Here is a 22769-nt window from a genome sequence, read left to right as displayed (position 1 = left end):
TCAAATTTTAGCATATCATACAAATTGTGTTCAATACTTCAGTAAAATTGGAAAAATATAATTATTTTATAATAGATAATAATTAAGGTTTAAGGTTAGCACAACTGAAATCCGGGAAAGTTATTTATTAAAAAAAAAAAAAAAAAAAAAAATAAAATAAAATATAATAAATATAACAGTATCACTTTAATTTTAACTGTAATACCAAATAGGAAGAGTCTAAATATTTTGGCATCATTTACACAGACTATAAATTATAAATAATTAATACACATAAATAGTTGATCAATGTCTAAAGACATCACCATAAAATTTCTTATTCACTACAAAAAAAATGATAAAAATAATAATAATTAAATTTATACAATAAAATAATACAAGTCTAACCGCACATTATTATTATTATGGAACAATAATAATTTTTAGTAGCCAGTTACATATAATGGCAGGAAAAAAAAAATAATTTGGAAGTTATTATTAATCACAAATCAAACTCATCACACCATGGATGGTCGAGAACATCTTCTGCCGAAAATCTCAAACTGGGATTAGATTGTAACATTGAGCAAACTAAGTCTTTAGCTTCTTCAGACACATTATCCCAATATGGTTCAGGAAAGCCATATGTTCCGCTGAGTATGTCATCAAATAGTTCTTCTTGACTATTGTTTTCACTGACAAATGGTGGAAAACCACATAGAAGTATGTATAGTATGACACCAGCTGCCCAAATATCGATTTTTACACCATATCCTTCCTGGGTAAGAATTTCTGGAGCAACATAAGTGGGAGTACCACACACCATGTACAGAGGTTCGTTTACTTTTTGTGACAGACCAAAGTCGGCCAGTTTTAAGTGGAGTACATGGCCAGTGTCATCAAATTCGACTAGGAGATTTTCTGGTTTTACATCTCTATGTACAATGTCCAATCCATGGAGGTATGCTAAGGCCGAAGCTAAATTTCTTGTCATTAATCGAATATCATGCTCAGAAAAGTCAGTACACCTGGCAATGGCTTCAAACAGGTCACCCCCACTCACTAATTCTGTGATCAGGTATACATCAGTAGGTGTCACTAAATCAGATATTAAATTGATGATGTTTGGATGGTTGATGGTTTTTAGTATTGAGAGTTCATTTTCAATCATTTGACTCATTTGAGGGGCTTCTATTTTTTTAATAACTTTTAATGCATACTCTGAATTATTTCGTTTATCAAAACATCGATAAACTACAGCAAAGTTACCATCACCAAGACGATCACCAATTGTATACCTATAAATTGAAAAAATATCAATATTAATATGAAATATTTATACTAAGTTAACATTTTACAAATAGTAAGATTCCATTTACAATTTCTGACCGATACTCAAGATTATTAATTATTAATATTTAATACAGGTAAATTATTTATGTGCACATAAATAGTACACAGAAAAAACCATATTTTTTTTTAGATAATTTAAAATTGTGCAAGTAGTATAATGATGAAATAAAAAGACATTGGTGCATGATGAAAATCATCGAAGAAAAATGGGAAACAGGAAAACCTAGAAATCCCTATGGTAGTGAGCAAAAAGAATGATATGAAATTTTGATACATACAGTCAATGAAATACATAGCACTTGATTTTTGTTAAATAATTAAAATGTAGTAAAATAATTTTGCAGCAGATCAATATTTAGATTAAAATAAAATAAAAATCTAAAATGCATTAACTTAAATATAATATACAATTTATATATAATTGATTTACCTGTTTAGGACTTTATTAGGTATAGAACCAGATATGCTACGGTTGGCTTTTGTGGTTTTTGGTAACCGAGGTACTCGCTTTCCACTTTTGTCCATACAATGAGTACCATTTTTTAGTTCATTGGCTGGCCTTCTCAAACCACGTTTGTGAGCTTGTACTATTTTCATTTCTTCAAAATCTAATTTCATATCTTCTTGAGACACTCGTTCAGACCCATACACAAAAAACAAATCATCTAGTCCAAAAAATTGTTCAAGATGCATTATTTGACACCCAGATGATACATATACTTTACGGACGGCACCAGTATCTAATTTTATAGATTCTGTTATAAGTGTAAGCACATGTTCAAATGAAGGAGAATTGCGTTTATTTAATAACATTCTAATAATTTTTCTAGGCCTGGTACCACTTCTTACAACAAATATAATCTTAGGCCTAATGTTAAGGTGGGGTTGTTTACTTGGACTGCTCAAAACTGCATGGGTGGATGATTGTAGTTTTGTTAAAGATCGAGAGGGTTTAACATTGTTCAAAGCAGCATAATCTAGTTTTTTTATGGCATTATTACCACCAGAACAAATATAAAATTTTCCATCTTCGAGATCTTCTAATTGAGATATTTTATGTCCATCAGTCGAAAATAATGTCCTTACACCACTTGGTAAATGTTTGTTCTCAGACAGTGTGTTTGATAATTCAGCTAATAAGCTGTCGAATGAACGATATCGTTCATGAGTTATTGCCACTACAACACCTAAGAAATAAAAATTAACTGATATTATAAAAATAATCAAATAAACAAAAATTAAAGAGTAATGTATCAAATAATTATAATTGGAAAGCATAGTTTAAAAAAATCAGGCATTTAATTTTTAAATTTCACTCAAACTAAAAAAAATAAAAAGTAAAGTAAAATAAAACATTATTTATAATATCTTTTAATCAACTGACCCATCATCATATTTATTAAAATTTAATAATTACCTTTACAAAATCGATCTCCATTAACAAGGAAACGTACACGTTTAGCTTTACGTGCTGCTTTGCCAACATCAGATTTTTGTCTGGGTGTACATTCCTCACTGGAAATTGCTCTTGATGTTCTATGGGCTACAGCTTGCATTTTTGAAGAGCTTTTATTTTTTACACATGCTTCTTCAACCATTATAATGAATTAAATTTGATTATATTAATGTTCTCAACTGTAAAATAAAATGCATATGTTAATAAAAATGTCTACATGTGAGGAAAAAATAGAGTTCAACATAATACAATATAAATGTTAAGTATATTAAACAGTAAGCTCACAGTAATTTTTTATTGTTAATATTGAATAGATGTAAATGATTGCTAAGTTACAAATTACTAATCAGTATGTACTTTTAAATGTTAAAACTAAATTAAAATAACATTAAATCACCAACTAACATAAATTGACTATCAGTACAACTATAATATTTTTTTATATACTCATATTTTTTTTATTTTTTGTCTTTTTACCAATAATAGTAACAATTTAAAATATTCATAATGTTAAACTAAAGTAAGAAGAAAATTGCTGCTATTGCTGCACAGTTAAGATAATATTATAAACATGAATAAAAATTTAAAAAAAGAATCACCGTATAGATATTGTTGCATATCTATATATATATACACACACAAATGATCAACAGTAGTTCTTAATCAACACACATTTTTTATTGTATTTATTTTGAAGAATTATAACACGGACATAAAAAAAAAGAAAAAAAAGTTAAAATCTAAATAATAATTAATTATTTACACTGTTAGATTAGAAAATACTAACATTTTAATTTAATATGGAAAAAGAAAAATGTACTGGGATATTACAGAAATGAAAGAACACAATGATATTCAAATAAATTGTACAAATAAAAATAAAAACCACGAGTTTCAAAAACAATTAAATCGATACATTTTTATTTTAAGTTGATGTACAATAAACTATAATTATTAAAAAAAATATTGTAGGTAACGATTAATAATTACCATACAGAAAAACTTTCAAGTCATTTAAATAAAAAAAACTTATAGAATATTACAGAATAGAAAATAATTATCAAAAATGAAATAGGTAAAAGTAATTATTTAAATAATTATGTAATAAATACAAAGAAAAGTTTTATGAGTTCTGCTTTGTAGCTGTATAATAGAAATTTAATTACCAAATTAAATTAGTAATGCACAATAAAGTTATTATAAGATATAAATTATTTAAAATCACAACAAATTAAATTTTGAATTTTTACCTAGCAGAAGTATAATTCATTTTTACATATTGAAAAATAATTGAAATTAAGATTTAAAAATAGGACATAATGCACATTGTAATATATAATTTTGAATATTATCTAAAGATGTGACCTATCATTTTGAAAAGAAATAGTGTAATAGAGTTAACCTACTCTTTATATGAATCAAAGTACATTTTGTAAAAGGAAATTGTCTGTAGGTTTAACAAATCATGGCCTCGTTATGTGGTTTTATTTGTATGTAAATTATGTTAGTTGTTTATTTTTTTAGAGATAAAATATACGAACATGATTTGAAACATGAATACTGTTAAATTATGTACTAATGATAATTTAAAATATACAGATACATAATTTGTAATTAAAATTAATTATTTAGAAGAAATTGAATTTAACGCTGTTGCATTTTGAAGACAATAATTATAAAGACCAAACCAAAAGACAAGAGTTACAAATGATAATGATTAATATTTGAAATGTTTTATACTACAATAGGTTATTATGATTTATTAACATTTCACAATAAACAGGTAAATAGTATTTATAAAGATATAAAATTCTGAACTATATAATCTATGAATGGGTTAAACTATAAACATTTGACTAGGTTATAAAATGCACAGTTCAAAGGGTAATGGTGCATGATTATAGAAATACAATCAAATAATGCATCAATACGTAAGAAGGTTGAAAATAATTATTTACAAGATGTGTTTTAATAACATTTTAGTCATCAACATAAGACAAACATTGCTTTTTTTGTTCATGCCTTCATGAATATCAAAATATTAATGTAGGTAATAATCAAATAAATTATTACAGATGATAATGATTGTTTAACGAATAAATTATAATTTAAGTTACTTAATTATTAATTGAATTAAATCAACCATATATACAATTATAAATGATATACCTATACATTAAAAAAAAAAATAAAAATAAAATTACATACCAACATATATTAAAAGTATATGAATAATAAAAAAGCAATTGATAAAATTGTGTGGAAAAATGTTACACTAGTTTTAGTTCAAAGATACCATTGAACATATTAATTATAATAGTACCAGAAGTATTTGAGCCGAAGCAACATTACTTTTAACAATTATAATATAGTATAGATTGCAATAAATCAATTGAATACATGACGTTAAACTTAACATCAATTACGGTTTCAACAGGTGTAAAAAATTCATATAAAGTGGTTCAATTGGAAGAGAAATCTAATTTTAGACTCATCCTATAACAGTGTAAATGAATTTACTTTGATTTTTTTTTTTTTTATGGAGCGGTTAGTTTGGAAGAAAATCAAATGTGATCATTAGCGAACTTCGGCGGGCAGTAGCTAATGCCATGATCATAAAGTGCGTATAATACTCGGACGGCTACGAGTTGCGGCAAATTTTTCGGTCAACTGCAGCGGACGGGAGGGCCACACGAGGGGTCGACGAGCGCGTAGCGAACGATCGGAACGACTAAAATCGGTTCGACTTTGAATCGTCCGCGAACGATCACCGACCGACGGAAACGTACTACCGTCTGCGTCCGTTCGAGCGGTGCACGCACCGGGAAAACCGCGGTCCAAACTCACTTGATATCATCGTGCTCCGGAGTACGCTGTCGTGTTGGTTGGAGCGCACTGGCCGCGGCGCACGGTCGGAGACATTCGCGGGCCAAATACGGAGCGTGAAGAGACGGCGACCACCGAACTGACTGGGTGAAAAATTGACGAGGAAGAAGAATGGGGAAAAAAAAAAAAGATGAAGAGAGAGACTTTCCGAGGACGGAATCGCGTCGGAGAAATGGTACGATGGAATATTTATCTCGCGCGAGAGAGTGGAACGGAACACGCGATAACGGCGAGATAAGAGCACGGGCGAATGTGGTGCTGCCAACCGCGCGGGCGGCCGTTGCGTTCCGACGGCGCGGTCAACGTTTTGTTCACCGCCGACGATAACACCGCGCCGTGATAACCACCGCTGGACCGTCGTCGTGTTTTCGACAGTCACCCGTTCGCGTTGCCGTCGATCGTGTCCGTCCGTTGCCGAGACGGTTGATGCCGATTCCTCGTCGATCACGACTCCGACCGAAACTCCTCGATCAGTAGTTCCGTTCTTCGATCACAGCGGAGACGTCACCATGGACGTGAACACCGACGAGTTGTTCTTCTGCAGGTTCTGCCTTCGGCAGTCGGAGTCCTCGTTCCCCATCTTCATGGAGGCCGACCCGGACCTGGCCGTCGACGTGATGAGCTGTCTGCAAATCAAGGTACCGCTTTCCTCGTCCGTCGACGTATACGGTTTTTGTTCTACCACTTGCTGTTTTCTAGATCTCCCAAGACAGTGTCGGTCCGAAACACATTTGCACCGAATGCTACAACCGCGTCCAGGATTGGCTGATGTTCAAGAAACAGAGCGAGGATGCTCTTAAGGAAATTGAATCCAATGATGAGTTTACCGAAAGAGAGGTAGGATTGTCAAGTCCGGTTTCGACTATGCATGATTTGAGTTTGCTCTATTGTTTATCTTGATATTAATGTTCAGCAAGTCACAGCTGTCTCTCAAATGGACCTCATCGATGAAGTGGACTACCATTGCTGTATATTCTGTGACAAACTTTACCCCAGCGAATACGAACTTTTGATGCACGTCAGTGAGAACCACCAAGACATCGTGGACTTAAATTCCAAACCCAAGAACAGAGATGAAACCTTGGATTACATTCAATCTTCATTCGTCGATGATGAAGATAATATCCATTGTGATGATTATTTGAACTCGATCAACAATACATCCCCAACTCAAAAGGTATATAAATTATATGATACAATTAACTTAAAATCCTATACTAGTATTTACTGTTGTTTTTATTACATGAAATTAGAATTGATAATTATGTATTTCACATCCACTTAATGAAGTGGGCCTCCGTTAAATCGATTATCTTGTCCTTATAATAAAATAATTATATTTTAATAAATTTATAAATTAAATTCTTATTTAATAAATAACAATTTTTCTATTTGTATTAAATTACCAATACAAATAATAGTATAAAAATGATTATAATTAATTTAAAATTAATAATTTTATAATGAAAATGAAGGTAAGGTTATTACAAACATCGACAAATGTTTTCTATATAATAAATAGGTTCATTACAAAACTCTATTATTTTTATTTATTTAATTATGGTTGTTAGTTATAGCGATGGTTATAACAACTTTTTTCACATAAAACTAATGTATATTTATAAAAAATATACCTAGTCTTTATTTGTATTATGATTTTAATTGTGTTTCTGTTGATAATTTAATAAAAATATTACTATTAAGTAACTAAGTATAAAACCATAATGATTTCATACTGATAACAAAATATTCATACATTTCATTTGGAGATCGATAAACTGTTCATATAATGTAGTAAAACATAATTTTCATAATAAATAAACAAGTATATATGTCCTAATAAAATTATTCACCTGTAAAAAAGAATGTGAATGGTTGATTACAGTTTTTAACTCATGATTAATGTTAATAATTTTATTTAGTTCAACCTATGTGTAAAACCTAAGTTTTTGTGCTTAAATATTTAGTAAATTATTAAAAGTTTTAGTTAAATAAGTACATTACTAAATTAAATGAACATGGAAAACCAGCATCTACTTATTAATTATAAGTAATTTATTCTGTTTTTCAATTTCCTGTGAGTTATCCATTTGAGTTATTTATTTATTTATTATTATTTGCTTCTGATACATCTTCAATGCAAATATATATTATATTACCTAAGCTTATTGTATTTACTCTGTATAGATAGTATAACTGAAATCAAAAAAATTAAAAGTAATGATTGTTACTTTTAAGATTCCATTTGAACAATATTTATGTATTTTTTCAGATCAATTTTGATGAATTTAATGAAATGCAGACCTCTGATGATGGAGATGAAAAATTTCAATGTTACTACTGTAGTGCTACATTTGACGAATTTGTGCATTTGAAAGAACATTCAGTGTCCAGACACCGTGATCTAAACAAAAAAACTGAATGTAATAAATGCAATAAAATATTTCTGACAGTCTCTGATCTTCAAGAGCACGTTAGACTGACCCATCCACCCAAAAAAGATAAACAAGAATTATCTGAGACTTCAATGATCAGATCATCCAAGAGGTCACCGTATGTCTGTAATTTGTGTAATAAAAATTTCTCAAGGTTCTGTGACTTGTTGGATCATGATGAGATACAACATGATGATTTACCAAAGAGGTATAGGTGTGGCGTATGCAGCAAAATGTTTTTGATGGAAGATAGGGCTAAGGTTCATTACAATTTCTATCATACCAAAACGAAAGGTACAATGAATTTTCAGTGCAGTTTCTGTGGTATGGAATTGAAAAGTGCTTCAGCTGTAGCTAACCATGAACGAATGCACATCACTCAAAAAACTACTCAATTTGGATACAAAATTATTAGAGACTGAAAAATACTGGCATCTTTGTTTATTTGTTATATTTAAATTATAATATTGATTAATGTAATATGTTTAATTCTAAATTCTGTTTATGCTTAACTTGAGTGTACATTTTGTATAAATTACAACAAAATTAATGTTATAATCTTAATGGATACTTTCTGCCTATTCGCAATAAACGTTAATTCTATTGTGTGAATGTTTATTATTTATATTACTTTATCAGTGATAATCTTGTTGACTGCAATCTAATTTTCATTGATAACATTTTTAGCATTTTCGTTTTATTCCAGTCATTTGTTGGAACATGATTAAAAACTTTTTTTCTGTATTATTATTGTATCATAGATATTAGTTGAATATATATGTATGTATAAAAAAAAAAATGAATAAACTTAAACATTTTTTATACATTAAATTATATATTGTAATTAAATTCGAGTTCAGTGTGTTTATTATTAAACTGTGAATTTTTTTGTCACACTAGCACAGTCAATTATTGGTGACAATGTATTTTATTGTATATTTGATGTTTTTTGTTACTATTTGTATTATGTTTGCAAAATCAAATACACTACCACAGATTATATTAAATGTAATCTGAGGTATAACTATCTTACTCAAATGCTCCCTATGTATATAATGTTTGTTATTAATTGCTGTTACTATTGTATTTATGTTGGTACATTTTTGTTCGAATACCTCGTGTCATATATTATATATTTGTTTTTTGTTTTTTCTTTTTCTAATTTTCACTCTTTCACATAAATTGCAATCAGTGTTGAACATATCCGGATTATTCAATTGGATTTTTGCTGTTCAATGACTTATTTTTATACTCACATAAATATAATTAAATATATGTGGTTGAGATAAATTAATTGGGTACTCAGTCATGATACCATTGCAAGTCATAGAGGTACACAATTAACTCAACAATGTAATAACTTGTTTTGGTGACTAATAATAAATTATGAAAATTGTCATGATAAGTTTACTGTAATTCGTAGAATATATTATTAATTTGTAGTTACAGTAAGTTTTCTTATTCGTGCACGCGAGTATGCACATGATTAGCAGCTTGAAGTTTTACTTTTTTTAGTTCATTTGTTGTTATTGTTTTTACAAATATTTATTTATTTTGTTAACATGAACGAGAAACCGTTGTAATCTGCGTGTACCGCGCGCAAGAGCGGAACTAGGAATTTTTACGCCAAAGAATCAAATATAACTCTTCCCTACAATTATTTTCCAATAATAGACATACAATCATACTCATTGAGTTTTAGACAAATTATCACTAAAAAAGTTAAAAATATCACACTGGTAATCAATTATAGATTATTATATATTACAAAAATCACGTCTGGACATGAATCTCCATGTTCCTCCCCCTAGTTCCGCCTCAGATCGCGCGTGCAGTGATTATATGATCCGTACGGAAGCAAATAAAAACTGATGACATTGTACGTTTTAAGATTATTCTATATTTTTACGTGTATTTTACAAAACAAGAGAGACAATTCGAGAACGGCTTACAACCCAATATTATCGAATTATCATTGTGTATGGGACAACCGTTAATGACACTTATCTTAATTTTTCAAAATGTTGTTATTCGTTCGATTATGATCCAGAAAACAAAAATGTATAAACGATAGCGGTTATATCTAGTTCTATTAAATCATTTCAACCATATTTCAAGAATAAGATAAGAATAACATAATTTTAATTTAATTCATGAAAATAATTACCATAATTGTATGTGTTAGCGTGGTTGCTTTGAGCCCAGGGGCGGATTTAGGACCAACAGTTAATATTTGTTGACAAAATTGGCTCTTGAAGACTTTTTATATTTTTTAAGTGTGCCGGCTATAAGTTAAAACTAAACTGGAAAATATCCCAGTTTCCACCTATCGCCACAAATTATGCCACTGGTTTAATTGTACAGTAAAATAAAACATCTCTATATCAGACTCCATGTAAGATTCCATAAAATAAGATAAATATTTACAATGATAATTATGAATAAACTTAAAAACAAATATTATATGATCATACTTTCTAAAGTTTTGACCCCAAAGGGGTAATGAGTACAGTTTTTATATTTACAAAATATTTTGAATAGATATTATAATAATACACGTTTAAAGAAAAAAAAAAAAGCGACAAGTATAATATAATATAATATATATAAAATAAATAAATATTTATTACATAATTTTTTAATTTAAAATGTGAATCAAAAAAATATTGTTTTTTGTTACAAAGACTTTATATAATTGACTTTCAGGCTCTAATAAGTGGTCTCTTGAAATAGCCTGACCCGCAGTTCTCTAACTGTGGATCCGCCATCGGTCGGACCCTTATTTTAAGAATTAACCTCGGGGTTCGATGCGTTTGATAACCGTTGGTTAACGAATGTGAAGTACTTTTTTATCAATTTATCGTGACTACACTACAAACATGCTGTACTTGTTTCGATTGTTATCAATTACAAATTGCTGAATCTGAAATTTGAAAAAACAAAATAAATCGTTTTTTGACAGAAGTACCTTGCCAAAAGTTACAGCCTGGTCCCGGATGTCGGCGCTCCACGTGGTGTACACTTGCGACGGTTCATATCTTACACTCAGTGTCGGCCCTAGAGGGGGGGGACAAGCGATGCGATTGCACCAGGCCCCGCAAATTATTTATTACAAATATCACTCTTTATCTATAAATAAAAATAATATAGTCCCAGTGCGCGAATCGCAATCCCGTGCGGTCGTACGGTTTTCTCAGGATACGGGTTGTCGTCGACGGAGATTAAAACGGTACCATTTACGCGTAGCTTTGAATTATTGTACGCGCATGCACTTTTGAAATCGTTGATCGTCGACGACGGTTCGAATTATAGTTATAGTACATATTTAGTTGTATAATAACACGAACAAACATAGATTTCGATAAACAATCGATAAATGTACACATGGGGCCATTCAGCACCGGGCCGGGGGAAAACCGTCGGGCCGGCACCGCTTACACTGGTACCACCAGCCGTTATGTTTGCAAGTAGTCAACACCGCAAACGTCGGCGGCGGCTGCTTGAGCTCATCGCGACCGTTCGCTGTTTGCGTACCGAAATTGCGCGTAAAAGGATTCGGAAACGGACAAACGTTACACGCGTTCACAGCACGTCTGATATTTGTATTTATTTTGTTATTTTCGACCACGTCGCACGCAATGCTGAAAAATCCGAAAACTATTGAAATGTTGTCATCATAAATCGCGCGAAATCGACCGAACTCGTGCACCGCAGGTGACATTTTTACGCGTTAGGATAACGTTTAATATCGTTCACGCGTGTTTCTTCGCGTGGTCCGCGTCAGAATGGTTACGGTTTGGAACTCCGCGGCGGGGGGGGGGGCGTCCGGTGTCGCGAAATCCCTCATTCGATCGACGACGAACCGCGGGAACGCCGTGCAGGTACTGAACGATATCGTTTGCAATAAACGCACTAAAAGTCGCGATAAATCCAATCGTTGCACGTCGGATTAGAGCTACAAATATTTATTATTAATAAAAAAAAAAATTAAAAAAAATATTGCAAATAATACACCGAAATGCAAAAGGTGTTGTGTGTGGTACCGTTTTTCTGAAAACGTTCGTACAAGCTGAACCGTCGGCGTACTTGAACAATGAATACAGTATTCTAAATATGTTACAATATTGACGAAATTAAATTGATTTTTTCGTATCGATAATAATTCGATTACTCGACCCAGCTTCGGCGACCGTTAATATCGAGAAATCGTTTTATGTCACTGTTGCATTACGGACAATAAAATGCATTTCGTAAGAACGTTGACAAGAACAATTAACTCGGAAGCGAAAAATATCAAAAAAAAAAAAAAAAGCAACATAAATCCTTGACCATTCTACGTGGTATAAATCGAATGTACAGTTACAAAGTTTCGGTCTGGACCAAAGACAAAAGAAAAAAAGCAAGTAGGCAATAGAAAAAAATCAATGGACAGTAGTCTATTCGAACTCTAATCATCACTGAACAAGACGTTAGCTCACAAATCCAACCGCTGCAGTTACTCGTATTACATTTTACGACGTGATACGACATGATAAACTTTAAGATTCTATGTTCATTACAGCTTTTTTCGGACCTCGATCAAAAAAAAAAAAAAATTACCATGTTACATAAAATTTACCCTACGATATAATGATATTCATATTTTATTCATTATTATGGAAATGATTTGTAAAATTAAACTAACCGATAAAAATATGATAATACATCGAGGGTCTAATTGCGTCGTTACTCCGAAATCCGGATTTGGACCGTGGTCCGTTAGTTGTCGACCGTTGACGTGAACTATATATGATTTTACCTTCTGTCATTGGCGCAAATAAGAAGGGCTTGGCGGGGGTTGGACATTCCGAATTACTGCCCCCCCCCCCCCGAGTTAAGTATAAAATCACTTATGAGGAATTATGAAAAAAACCAACGTTTTTTTACGAAATAATTAATAGGAAATAATATTAATAATAAATGAGCACCCCAAAAAAAATGTGGGTTATTATGTTTACGCCTTCCGTACATCGAAACGAAGCGTGGATAATTTCTTTAGTGTGCTACTCGTGCAGCAACACAACCGTGTGTTTGGACATAGTTTATTTTGTTTTTTCGCATTTATTTTCGAATACTGATGGTATCGAAATGTCGTATACTGTGAAATTTTTCGAAAAAAGGATAGGTACGAAGAAAAGAAGAGCCTCGAAGAAAAAACGTACTCGGTGTTTTTTGAAAAAAAATATTATTATTGTTTTCTTGCTAAACATATTTTTGGTTACAAAAAAAAAGTCTAATTAGTCTTACGTACACGTTATTTAAAATAATATTATTACTGTTAAATACAATGATCTTATATTACTAAAAAAAAAAAAAATTACAACAATGACTTGTCTTAAAAGTTATAAAATATTTTTAACAAGTATTTTTAAACAAATTGTATTTACAGTATAGAAAAATCCGTAGCTTCTAAAAAAAAAAAAATGAACGTGTAATTAATAATATATAATATCGTATACACCGTACATATATGTGTAATATATTAACAAAATGTATACAATACGATATACATATATGTGTAAGTATTGTATTATGCATGTTACGAATTTATAAATATGTATACTCATTAACTCTGTTCAATGGATGGAATTTCGAAGAAAATACATAGTAATGGTACAATTGAAATTATAAACAGGTAAAAGTTATGTAATTAAAAATGTCTGTACATAATAAAATATTTTTCTTTATTTCTAATTTTATAAAAAACAAAAAAAAAAATGGGGAAAGTTAAAGTTAAATTAAATTTTTATTCTTATTCTTATTATTCTTATTTTTTTTTTTTAATTTTAATTTTATATATGTACATAATCGTATTATTTAGTAAATTTAGCGACGGGAGTGCCTAAGCGTTAAACTGTTTTCTCTGTCTAGACGCTACGCTATGTAGCTATATGTATATATAAAAAGTAATTAAAAATGTGTTCGGTTTTCGTATTGTTTTTGTTTTTTTTTTTAATTTTATTTAAAAATATACTGATATCGCTTAAGGCTCTAGTCGTACACCAGCAACAATAATAATTTATACAGATCAATATTATAATTATAATTTAAGTACAATATACTTAGTTAAGTGAATAGAGATACTTTTAACAAACTAATAATATTTCTAAAAATACAAAGTTGATTGTATTACGCTAAAAGAGTGGGGACGATGATAATAATGTATAGTGATAACTAATAACTGAGTTTTATTGTCAAAATAAATACATAATAATTAATAATCATAATAATAATTTTGTAATAATAATAATAATAATAATAATAATAATGATAATAATAATAATACAGTAAGATAACCAAATTATCAGATGATATACAGGGTTCTACACACTTAACTAGTGTTATATTTTTTTTTATTCATTTTTATTTTTTTGTTTTTTCTTTAACGTCACGACCGTGTATTGCTATAACAAAGCACCATAACTGCTATATGTATAATATTGAAGAGCCACGCAGGAAAAATTAAAAAAAAAAAAAAGAGTAAAAAAAAAGTAAAAAAAATATTGATTAAATAAAATAAAACGGACAAGTATTTGATACGAAAAGCTCACTCTATTATAATATAACGCCTAATTATATAGGTATTTAGTATAACATATTATTTCCATATATTTATTAAAAAAAATTCTAACAGCTACGTTATCACAGAAGATTGTAGATAAAATATGTATATATCGTTGAATGAAAAAAGTTCGTATGCATCGCGTCGTCTGTCCGTCCGGTTTAAAGGTGGTTTAAAACTTACTGGCAGTCCGTGTCTGTCTTACAGTTATTACATTCTAAGTATTAAACAGTACACATGCGCGTACTAACGTACGTTTCGCACACGCACACATATGTACACGTATAGTATATATGAGATGTACGAATCTGTGTCGGGAAAAATAATATCTTAGGTGACTATCCTCGAGGACGACGACGACGATGACGGTTTTTTCCTTATATTGTTATCGTTTTTATTTTTTATTTATTTGTTAATACACATATATATACGCGGCGTACGTACACATATACATATACACATATATACATATATACGTATATATATTATAATTTTCCTTTTCGCTTTTCTCCGGCTGCAGCGGTTGAACGACGACCACGGTGGTGGTAGTTGTGTACACGGGGATTGGAAACGGCGGCGGCATGGGATCCTTTTTACAGAGCCGGACTGGCGCCTAATTCGTTTGACAGTAGACCCTGGGCGATGGCGGTCTCGTTTTGTCTTGAGCTGCTACATTGCTGCAACACGCAAATCGATGCACGCGATTAGTTTTGTATTTCCATCGACATTTTTTATTTCGTTTCGTCACGAAACTATTTTATTAACATTATTACCATTATTATAATTATTATCATCATCGGTTCGGCAACAATACTCATTTCAGACCGAATTCTTAACGTTTTTTTTGTCAAATGCAGTTAATCGAAACATACGATGTGGAGTGAGAATTATTAAGACTACGTGGTAATGTTGAATTTTAAAGGGTTTAAATATGATAGATAGTCGTGCCAATGGGATATTATGAAATATTACAAAAGCTTATAATTCGTTGTGAAAAATGTGGATTTATTCTGATGGAAGTAATTTTTTGGTGGTCGAGTACCCATGCTAGTGCAATAATTAAACTGTCTCAGGATTACTAAATGTGTTCAAAAACGTGTCTATACTTGATATATTATCTATGATGATGATGATGGTTTTGGTTGTAAAAATAAACTCGAAAACTTATACGAAATTGGTTTTTTTTTTTAAATTGCGTTTTTAAATTCATTATTTACGAAATGTTTAGAACTGTTTGTTCAGTATGAGTTCTCAGGCTTATTTCGGTGAAAAAATCACGTTTCAACGACCAACGAGGCTGACCAACAGACAATTATTGAAAGTGGTCAAGCATGTTTCACGGAAAAACTTCGCTGCTGTTATCTAACCTCTTAAACGACGTCTTAACCATACAACACAAATATGTTTTCCGAGATTCTTTTTTTCCTTCACTTTCGACGAGTCCGAAACGGTAATCGAGGATGTGTTGGAAAATTTCAACAATGTTATTTATCGGTAGTAACCGAAAGCGACGTGCGTTTAGCAATTATTGAACGCTGTTGCAGTAACTTTTGGACTGGTGTTTTTAAAGGTACCCGAGAACCCTTTTGCGCAATTTGATTTACCGTCTCATAATAAAACACCGTTTATACATAACGGGTAAAACTTTAAACGCCATTAAACGCCGAGAAGAATAATTTAAATAATTTGCTTTAAATATCGTGCGTGCGAGCGCGCTAAGGGGGCGAGAAAGAGAACAATTAGATTACGGCGTTCGATAAATACGAGAACAAAAAGGAAAGACCGAAAAAGAATATTATTGTTTGCGCGTCCGCCGAAGACGCAGTTGTTGGCCTCTTCGGATTACGTCCGTCGAAAGCGATAGCCCACTATTACTCCTCAGTCCTCGACCACAGAAAAAATAATACCTCTCGTTGATTGAGAAAACGTAAAACGTTATCGCGGTACAGTGTTCACCACTTTTTGTTTAAATATTTATTCAGCAATAGAAACCAAAGGTACACACCGGGTCTACGTCGATAAATAAAAGATTTCACGATTAAGGTAATAAGCTCCTTTTTTTTTTCAAATACAATACAAAAGAGTCCAACGACCCCTACAAGCCGCGATGAGTATACGCAATATCAGATTTAAAACACGTCGGCAGTAAGAGGTGGATGCTGAAATCGTGGAAGACACTTCAATCTGCTATCGTGGGCTTACATTTTAGAACGAAGTATACCAGGGTCAAGGATAAAGCAGATCTTAACCAATAAGTGCAACCCTACTAGTTGTGCCTACACGATTGCGGTGGGTCTAACACAACGCCTGCGCAGAGATACGACGTGTTCGTAAACTTACAGCTTGTTTTTTTTCCCAGGATTTCATGGCGCTCTTGTATTTTTGGAACTCGTGACACCAGTCCGAGTACACCCGATGGTAGTCTTGCGATCGAGCCGGAGGCGAACACCGGTGTGCGTCCACCGTCAAGTTGAACGTGCACAACAGAGCGCCGGCCAACTGACAGTCGTACCTGCCGCCGTCTTCTTCTGAAGCGCCGACAATCACCATGCCACCCTCGACCGTCGCTATGTACTTCTCCACTCGGCTGTGAAAAATAAAATAAATAACATAAAAAAACGGTAGACAGCGATACAAACAACAGTTGACAGTTAAAATCGAACTACGTTCGGAGACATTTTATGGTTGACGATAAGCGTTTCGGATACAAATAAAACATCGGTATTCGCGATTTGACAGATTATTATTACTATTATATAGACCGATTGTGATTATTGTCGTCGGTAGTTTTTTTTTTTTTTTAATCTTTTTTTTCATGTGTCGTTTTTGATTATAATAACTAACGGCCACCGGCAATAATAACTACCGTGACGGCGACGGATTACATTATCCATCGGATCGCACGATTCCCCGCAGGACGATGGTGGAATATCTAAACTTGTACGTGAGCCTTTGGGATAGGAAATTAAGAATTAAACACCAGACGATAGAACACGAGCGGCATTGCGGTATAGTAGCGGTAGTAATAATAATAATATGAGAACGAATACGGGGTATTATTGTGCCGTAATTGGCGTACTCCACTACGATACCATCCCACGAGCCGAACGAAACGATTGCGAGAACTATACACGCCGTCACAGTGGCGCGAAACAGATAATGAATGCAGATTCAATTTCTTTACTCGCTTTAAGTGTCGACGTAGTGTGAGAGGGGGAGAGGAGGTAGCCGTTTCGGTATCGTCGTCAACGGCTGCAACGACGATGATTCCTCGGGCGAATAGGTATTCCGCTCCTTTATGCCGAGTTTCGAATTTCTGATTTAATTTTCTAGCGCTCCTTTAGCAACCACTCCCAAAATTGCTCAAACGACAAAAGCAACGACACAACGCTTACAGTTCATGATATCACAAAAAAATTTAGGTTTTCTCTATCGTTGTGATGGTATTTTTTATTTCTATTTTCATCCTTTATCTAGATTGCGAGAGAATAAAAAAAAATTAAAAAAATTAATGTAAAAATTAATTTTGATAGTAATTTTAATCGTCGTTTAAAAATACGAAATCACGTTATCACGAATAAATATAAAATGAAAGCGAAAATACTATGCCTAACCGATAATCATCGTCTAACGAACGTTTAATAATAAATTATTTTACACCGCGGTCCGTTGATTATTTTTTAATACAATTTATAACAAATAATACGATGTTTGTTCGGTAATTGGGGATGTGGGTCGTCATAACCAATCAATACTTTATTGCTCCGGGACTAAATGGGGCACTTTAATGTAACAAAAATATTGAACAACACGCATTGTGCGCTGTTACTATAGCGTACCTGAACGAGACCATGTAACGTCCTTTTTCCTTGCTGTGATGGTACCAAGTGACCGGGTACACTTTCAGCACTTGTGGCATTTTCACGAAACAACTAAGGTGCACGCTCTGGCCGAACGTGACGGTTAGCCTCTTGTTGACCACCGAGCTCTCGCACACGCTACGTGACGAGTTGGTCACGTCCTGCAGGAGCCTTTAGGGGGGCGAAGAAAAGCACAAAATAAAAATCGGATCGTGTTGCGCACAGTTACGCGAGTGTGTACTTACCCGGGCTGGTACGGTTTGCAGGTCTTGGATTGTTTGTCCCAGCCGCAGTACGGGTCATGGACGCACCGCAAACAGCTGTCGTACCGGTGAGTGCACATGGACAAGTAGATCTGTCTGACGCTCTCATCGGACGCCACGTACAGAGCCTTGTGCTGGAAAATAATAAAAGCCACCGTATGTTATTTTTCCAGTGAATAATTGTATGCAATATATTGATCGTTCTTAATAGCGTCGTTATAAATGTTCATAATCAATGCACGGCTTTATGGGGATATCGTATGCAATATCTATACAACACTCGTAATATACAGAAGGATAAACGTGAAATAAATTGTACGAAATACGTAGCACGGGAAATCTAAAACTCCGTCCAGGTAAAAATAATCGGTAGTCTCAGAAACTATTTGTACGGTAACAGATACAGCAATTAAACATATCTAGGACAAGATTTTTGATATAGAAAAATAAATATAAATCTTTTTAGTTTACTGTTTATGATAGTTTTAACAACATAGTGAATCAATAGATTGCGCCTGTAAAGCGTTTAAATTTAGAAGAATACCGAGTGGACTTCACGTGGCCACTTTGCAGAACTGTTTATCAAAAAATAATCAAAAGTAAAAAAGTAAAAAAATCAAAAGCGCATTTAAAAAAGTATTCTCTCGTACGGGCAATGTATACACTTATACAATATTGTACTCGCACATCTAAACATCTATAACAACGAGTGGCTGCAATGAATATACGATGTAGGTAAACCGAATACCGTTGCTTTTATCGAAAATCGTTAATTCCCGTAACGAATTTATTTTGAAGCCGATTAAAACGCGGAGCAACCAAATGCACACCGGTCCGTCATTGCGCGCGTATATAAATGTACAGGAAAAGGATTTGGGGATTTGGTATATACCAATAGGCCTACGGCAAATAAATATATCTATACACACATGTACATATACATACGCGTATAAATGTATATGCATGTACGTGTTAACGACGTGATGTTATCGCGAGCGCAGTCGAGTGCGAAACGTTTGGCAAGTCCTAAACAAATATATACACGACCGGGCCCCGGGTATCGTCGTCGTCGTCACCGTTTCGCGTATAGCTCTGCTGCTGATTGGGCTTTATGAGATTTGTATACATTTACGCGTGCCAAATTTCCGCGGTGATATACGCGCATGAACACAAACGCAGCATGCGTGTGCGTACATTTCTCTCTAATCAATCGCACCGGTGCAGTAAGGATTCCACAGGAGCTACGGAGAGCGCGTGCATTAATCATAAAACGTATAACACACACGTGTCTGTATGAGCACTGTGCAAGTGTGACAAAACCGATTTTTCGTTTAAATAATATATATATAAACGTTATAGATATTATAGGCACGTGCGTACGTATTCATCTATATATAAGGTAGACAGGACTAAATTGGATTTCGTGGACGGAAATCACCGACACCGGAATACGTGATAACAATAATTCTAAGACAGCGAAAGTATATTTTATCGACGGGAACGAGACGACGTGGAAAACGAGAGGAAACGCAGACCTCAGAAAATAATCGGTATGTGTTTCGGGGGCGCAGTTTCCTCTTCCTTTCCCCCGTCCGCCCACTCATCGTACCCGTCCATCCGGTCGAACAACAAATCACGGTCGAACGATGATCCAGCTTGTAGTGCGACGCGTGGTATTACCGAAGACGTATGTACGCCATTAACAGGTTAATTTACTGCACGCGGTACGAAGTCGGACTCGGGGTCCGGAACAACAGACGTGTATTATTTCCCCTTTCGATGAGTCACGTGCCCGCCGTTGTTTGCAGGCTCGTTAATGGGGAGGGATTACTAATCGTTCAGATGTGTCATTAAAAATCGACAGGTACGGGGGCGGCCGCTACTGCCGAGGTCGAAAAGCGGTAAGAGTCGGCGTCGCGTAAGTGACGCGAAAAGGCGAAAAGGTTTCCAATCGTACGATATTATAAAACTTAACGGTTATATTATTGTTACGAACGTTTTTTTGGACGAGAATCACGTGTTCGAGAAACTTGACGAGAAGGCGATCCGTGGACCGTGAACAATCGAATAAAACCGCGGGATTCGAGAAAGAAAGAAAACAATAACCAAGTTAATATTATACACACGTAAATAACATCGTGGAAAAGAAAAATAACGACGAGGTTCTCGTAAAACGTTCTGGCGTTGGGGCGCCTCTGATGGATCGTATGATTGCAATCGAATGGGAAACGTTATGTCTCTCGTTTCTCGTGGCGTGAGCGTATCGCGTATCGACGAGCATCCCCGTATATTACACCCGTAGGTATAACGGTTTCGGATTACACGCCATGCACCTTCGAGTAACTATTTATAGATTACCTACTACGGTTCGTTATCCGCGAAACGGAGTTAAAACATTTCGCCCCGCGCGTTCGGGCTCGCCCTCGGCGTGTTTGAGTTTTGTAGCCAGTTTCCGGTGTCGAACGCCATATGGGCTTGGGGTTTTCGAAAAATCACAATTAAGCAACATTACGCCCGACCGCGTCGAAGGGGACGGAAACGATCCCTGATAAACACTCGTGCGGCGTATCCTTCTTCGCGCGCACTCGTCCACCGCGTTTGCGATTGGCCGAGGGTCGCGTGAGGTCCGGAAAGCCACTCAAATGTGACTACGTGATGGGTGTACAAACCTTTTTGGATATCTCCATCGCCGTGATGGGCAGACCGGGCATAATGTCGAATATGTCCAGCAAAGCCGATCCCGGTACGCCTTCGTCGTTGTACCACTGGACCACTTTATACACTCTGCCTTCGTCTGCGGAAAAAAAAGCGACATTGAGATTGGAATAACAATTAATAATCAAATAAGCCACGTGTCTCGCGCACGATTTTAATTTGTTACAAAACGAGAAACGCACATTTAAACTGATTGTTATGATATGTATGATGTATATGGAAAAGCGTGTACAGTGAAAACCTTGTCCAAACACACGCCTTTTTAAACAAATTTAATTTCTCTCCGTCCGAGTGCACTTCGGTTTTCGACTGCTCTATTGTGTTATCAGTGCCGGATTTAGTGGTGGCTCGGGGATGCAAAGCACCGAGGCCTCGGATGGGGGCATTAGACTTTTTTAATTACATATAATAATTCATTATGAGTATATAGTACATCGAAAACGTTTCACTATGAAATATTGAACAACGGTTCAATCAATTGTAAAAAATTGTAATATTTGACATTGACTTATTTTCAACTCATTCGTATTGTTATCAATTAATTTTTAAATGTATTGAAGAAATAGATAAGATTATTTTGACAATCCTTTTTTTTTTTTTTTTTAAGTGTCAACTATTATTCTTTGCATCTAACCTTATCCTGACCCTTTTAAATACTTGAGTTCAGCACTGTGTATTATAATTATGATAAAATATTTTCAACTCACTGGTAGCGGCATAATAGACTGTGTAGTGCAGATGATTGCCGAACACAACGTAATCGAGAACGTCGACCACGAGACGCGTGAAAAACAAGTCACGCATGTAGAACACGGGTTGGTTGTCTTTGTGTGCTACCGCTTCGTCCATTAGAGGGTGACTGCGGATGAAATTCAACACGGAATCTGGCAGGGTTTCCGTGTCGTTGACGCACTGGCCAGGTCTGGGTTCGGGTACCTTAGTGGAAAGCACCGGGAGCCAGGCTGAAGTGGAGCTGGCTTGTTCCTTGAACCGTCCGGCGAACGCGTGGTCAATGTCCTCGAGCCGGAACGTGCATATAGCCGAGCCCATCAGGCCCGTGGTTGACGTGGTGAACACTCCGTAGAAAAGCGTGTCGTCACCTGGTACTTTGTAAATGCTCTGGATCTCGTTGAAATAGAACGGGTATTCGCCGGGTATGGAACAGTTGAGCCGAGCTTTTAGGTACGTGGCCCAATTGTGGTTGAGTATGTTCTTGCCACC

General features: G+C 34.1%; 3 protein-coding genes across 9 annotated transcripts in view; 1 reads left to right on the top strand and 2 right to left on the bottom strand.

The window, feature by feature from the left end:
• Positions 1–409: 409 nt before the first annotated feature.
• Positions 410–5874, bottom strand: LOC112684560 (serine/threonine-protein kinase GA29083). Of its 2 annotated transcripts, none has more exons than XM_025556139.1 (4): positions 5636–5874; positions 2750–2967; positions 1763–2519; positions 410–1277 (listed from the first exon to the last, which is right to left on the bottom strand). In XM_025556139.1, exons 2-4 carry the CDS (start codon positions 2928–2930, stop codon positions 482–484), a joined length of 1734 nt encoding a protein of 577 aa, XP_025411924.1. In that variant the 5' UTR covers positions 2931–2967; positions 5636–5874; the 3' UTR covers positions 410–481. The 2 variants fall into 2 exon arrangements, with proteins under 2 accessions (XP_025411924.1, XP_025411925.1); XM_025556140.1 differs by lacking the exon at positions 5636–5874 and adding an exon at positions 5309–5601.
• Positions 5875–5985: 111 nt separating this feature from the next.
• LOC112684561 (zinc finger protein 287-like) lies at positions 5986–8771 on the top strand. Its single transcript, XM_025556141.1, has 4 exons — positions 5986–6312; positions 6374–6511; positions 6588–6851; positions 7947–8771. The coding sequence occupies exons 1-4, from the start codon at positions 6184–6186 to the stop codon at positions 8529–8531; spliced, it is 1116 nt and encodes a 371-aa protein (XP_025411926.1). The 5' UTR covers positions 5986–6183; the 3' UTR covers positions 8532–8771.
• Positions 8772–15129: 6358 nt separating this feature from the next.
• LOC112684558 (semaphorin-2A) overlaps positions 15130–22769 on the bottom strand; it is a 478554-nt gene continuing 470914 nt past the window's right edge. For 4 of the 6 annotated variants that reach the window (XM_025556135.1, XM_025556136.1, XM_025556134.1 and 1 more), the window contains 6 exons: positions 22256–22432; positions 21503–21627; positions 18816–18967; positions 18550–18741; positions 17051–17297; positions 15130–15387 (listed from right to left, as the gene is read on the bottom strand). In XM_025556135.1, coding sequence (XP_025411920.1) covers positions 15304–15387; positions 17051–17297; positions 18550–18741; positions 18816–18967; positions 21503–21627; positions 22256–22432 — 977 coding nt within the window. In that variant the 3' untranslated portion in view covers positions 15130–15303. Of the gene's footprint in view, positions 15388–17050; positions 17298–18549; positions 18742–18815; positions 18968–21502; positions 21628–22255; positions 22758–22769 lie in introns of all 6 variants that reach the window. The other 2 variants (XM_025556137.1, XM_025556133.1) reach the window with 2 other exon arrangements.

Source organism: Sipha flava, unplaced genomic scaffold (genome assembly GCF_003268045.1).
Source record: "Sipha flava isolate LNK unplaced genomic scaffold, YSA_version1 252_pilon_pilon, whole genome shotgun sequence".
In the NCBI taxonomy this organism is placed as follows: Eukaryota; Metazoa; Arthropoda; class Insecta; order Hemiptera; family Aphididae; genus Sipha; species Sipha flava.
This window is presented reverse-complemented; position numbering and strand designations above follow the sequence as displayed.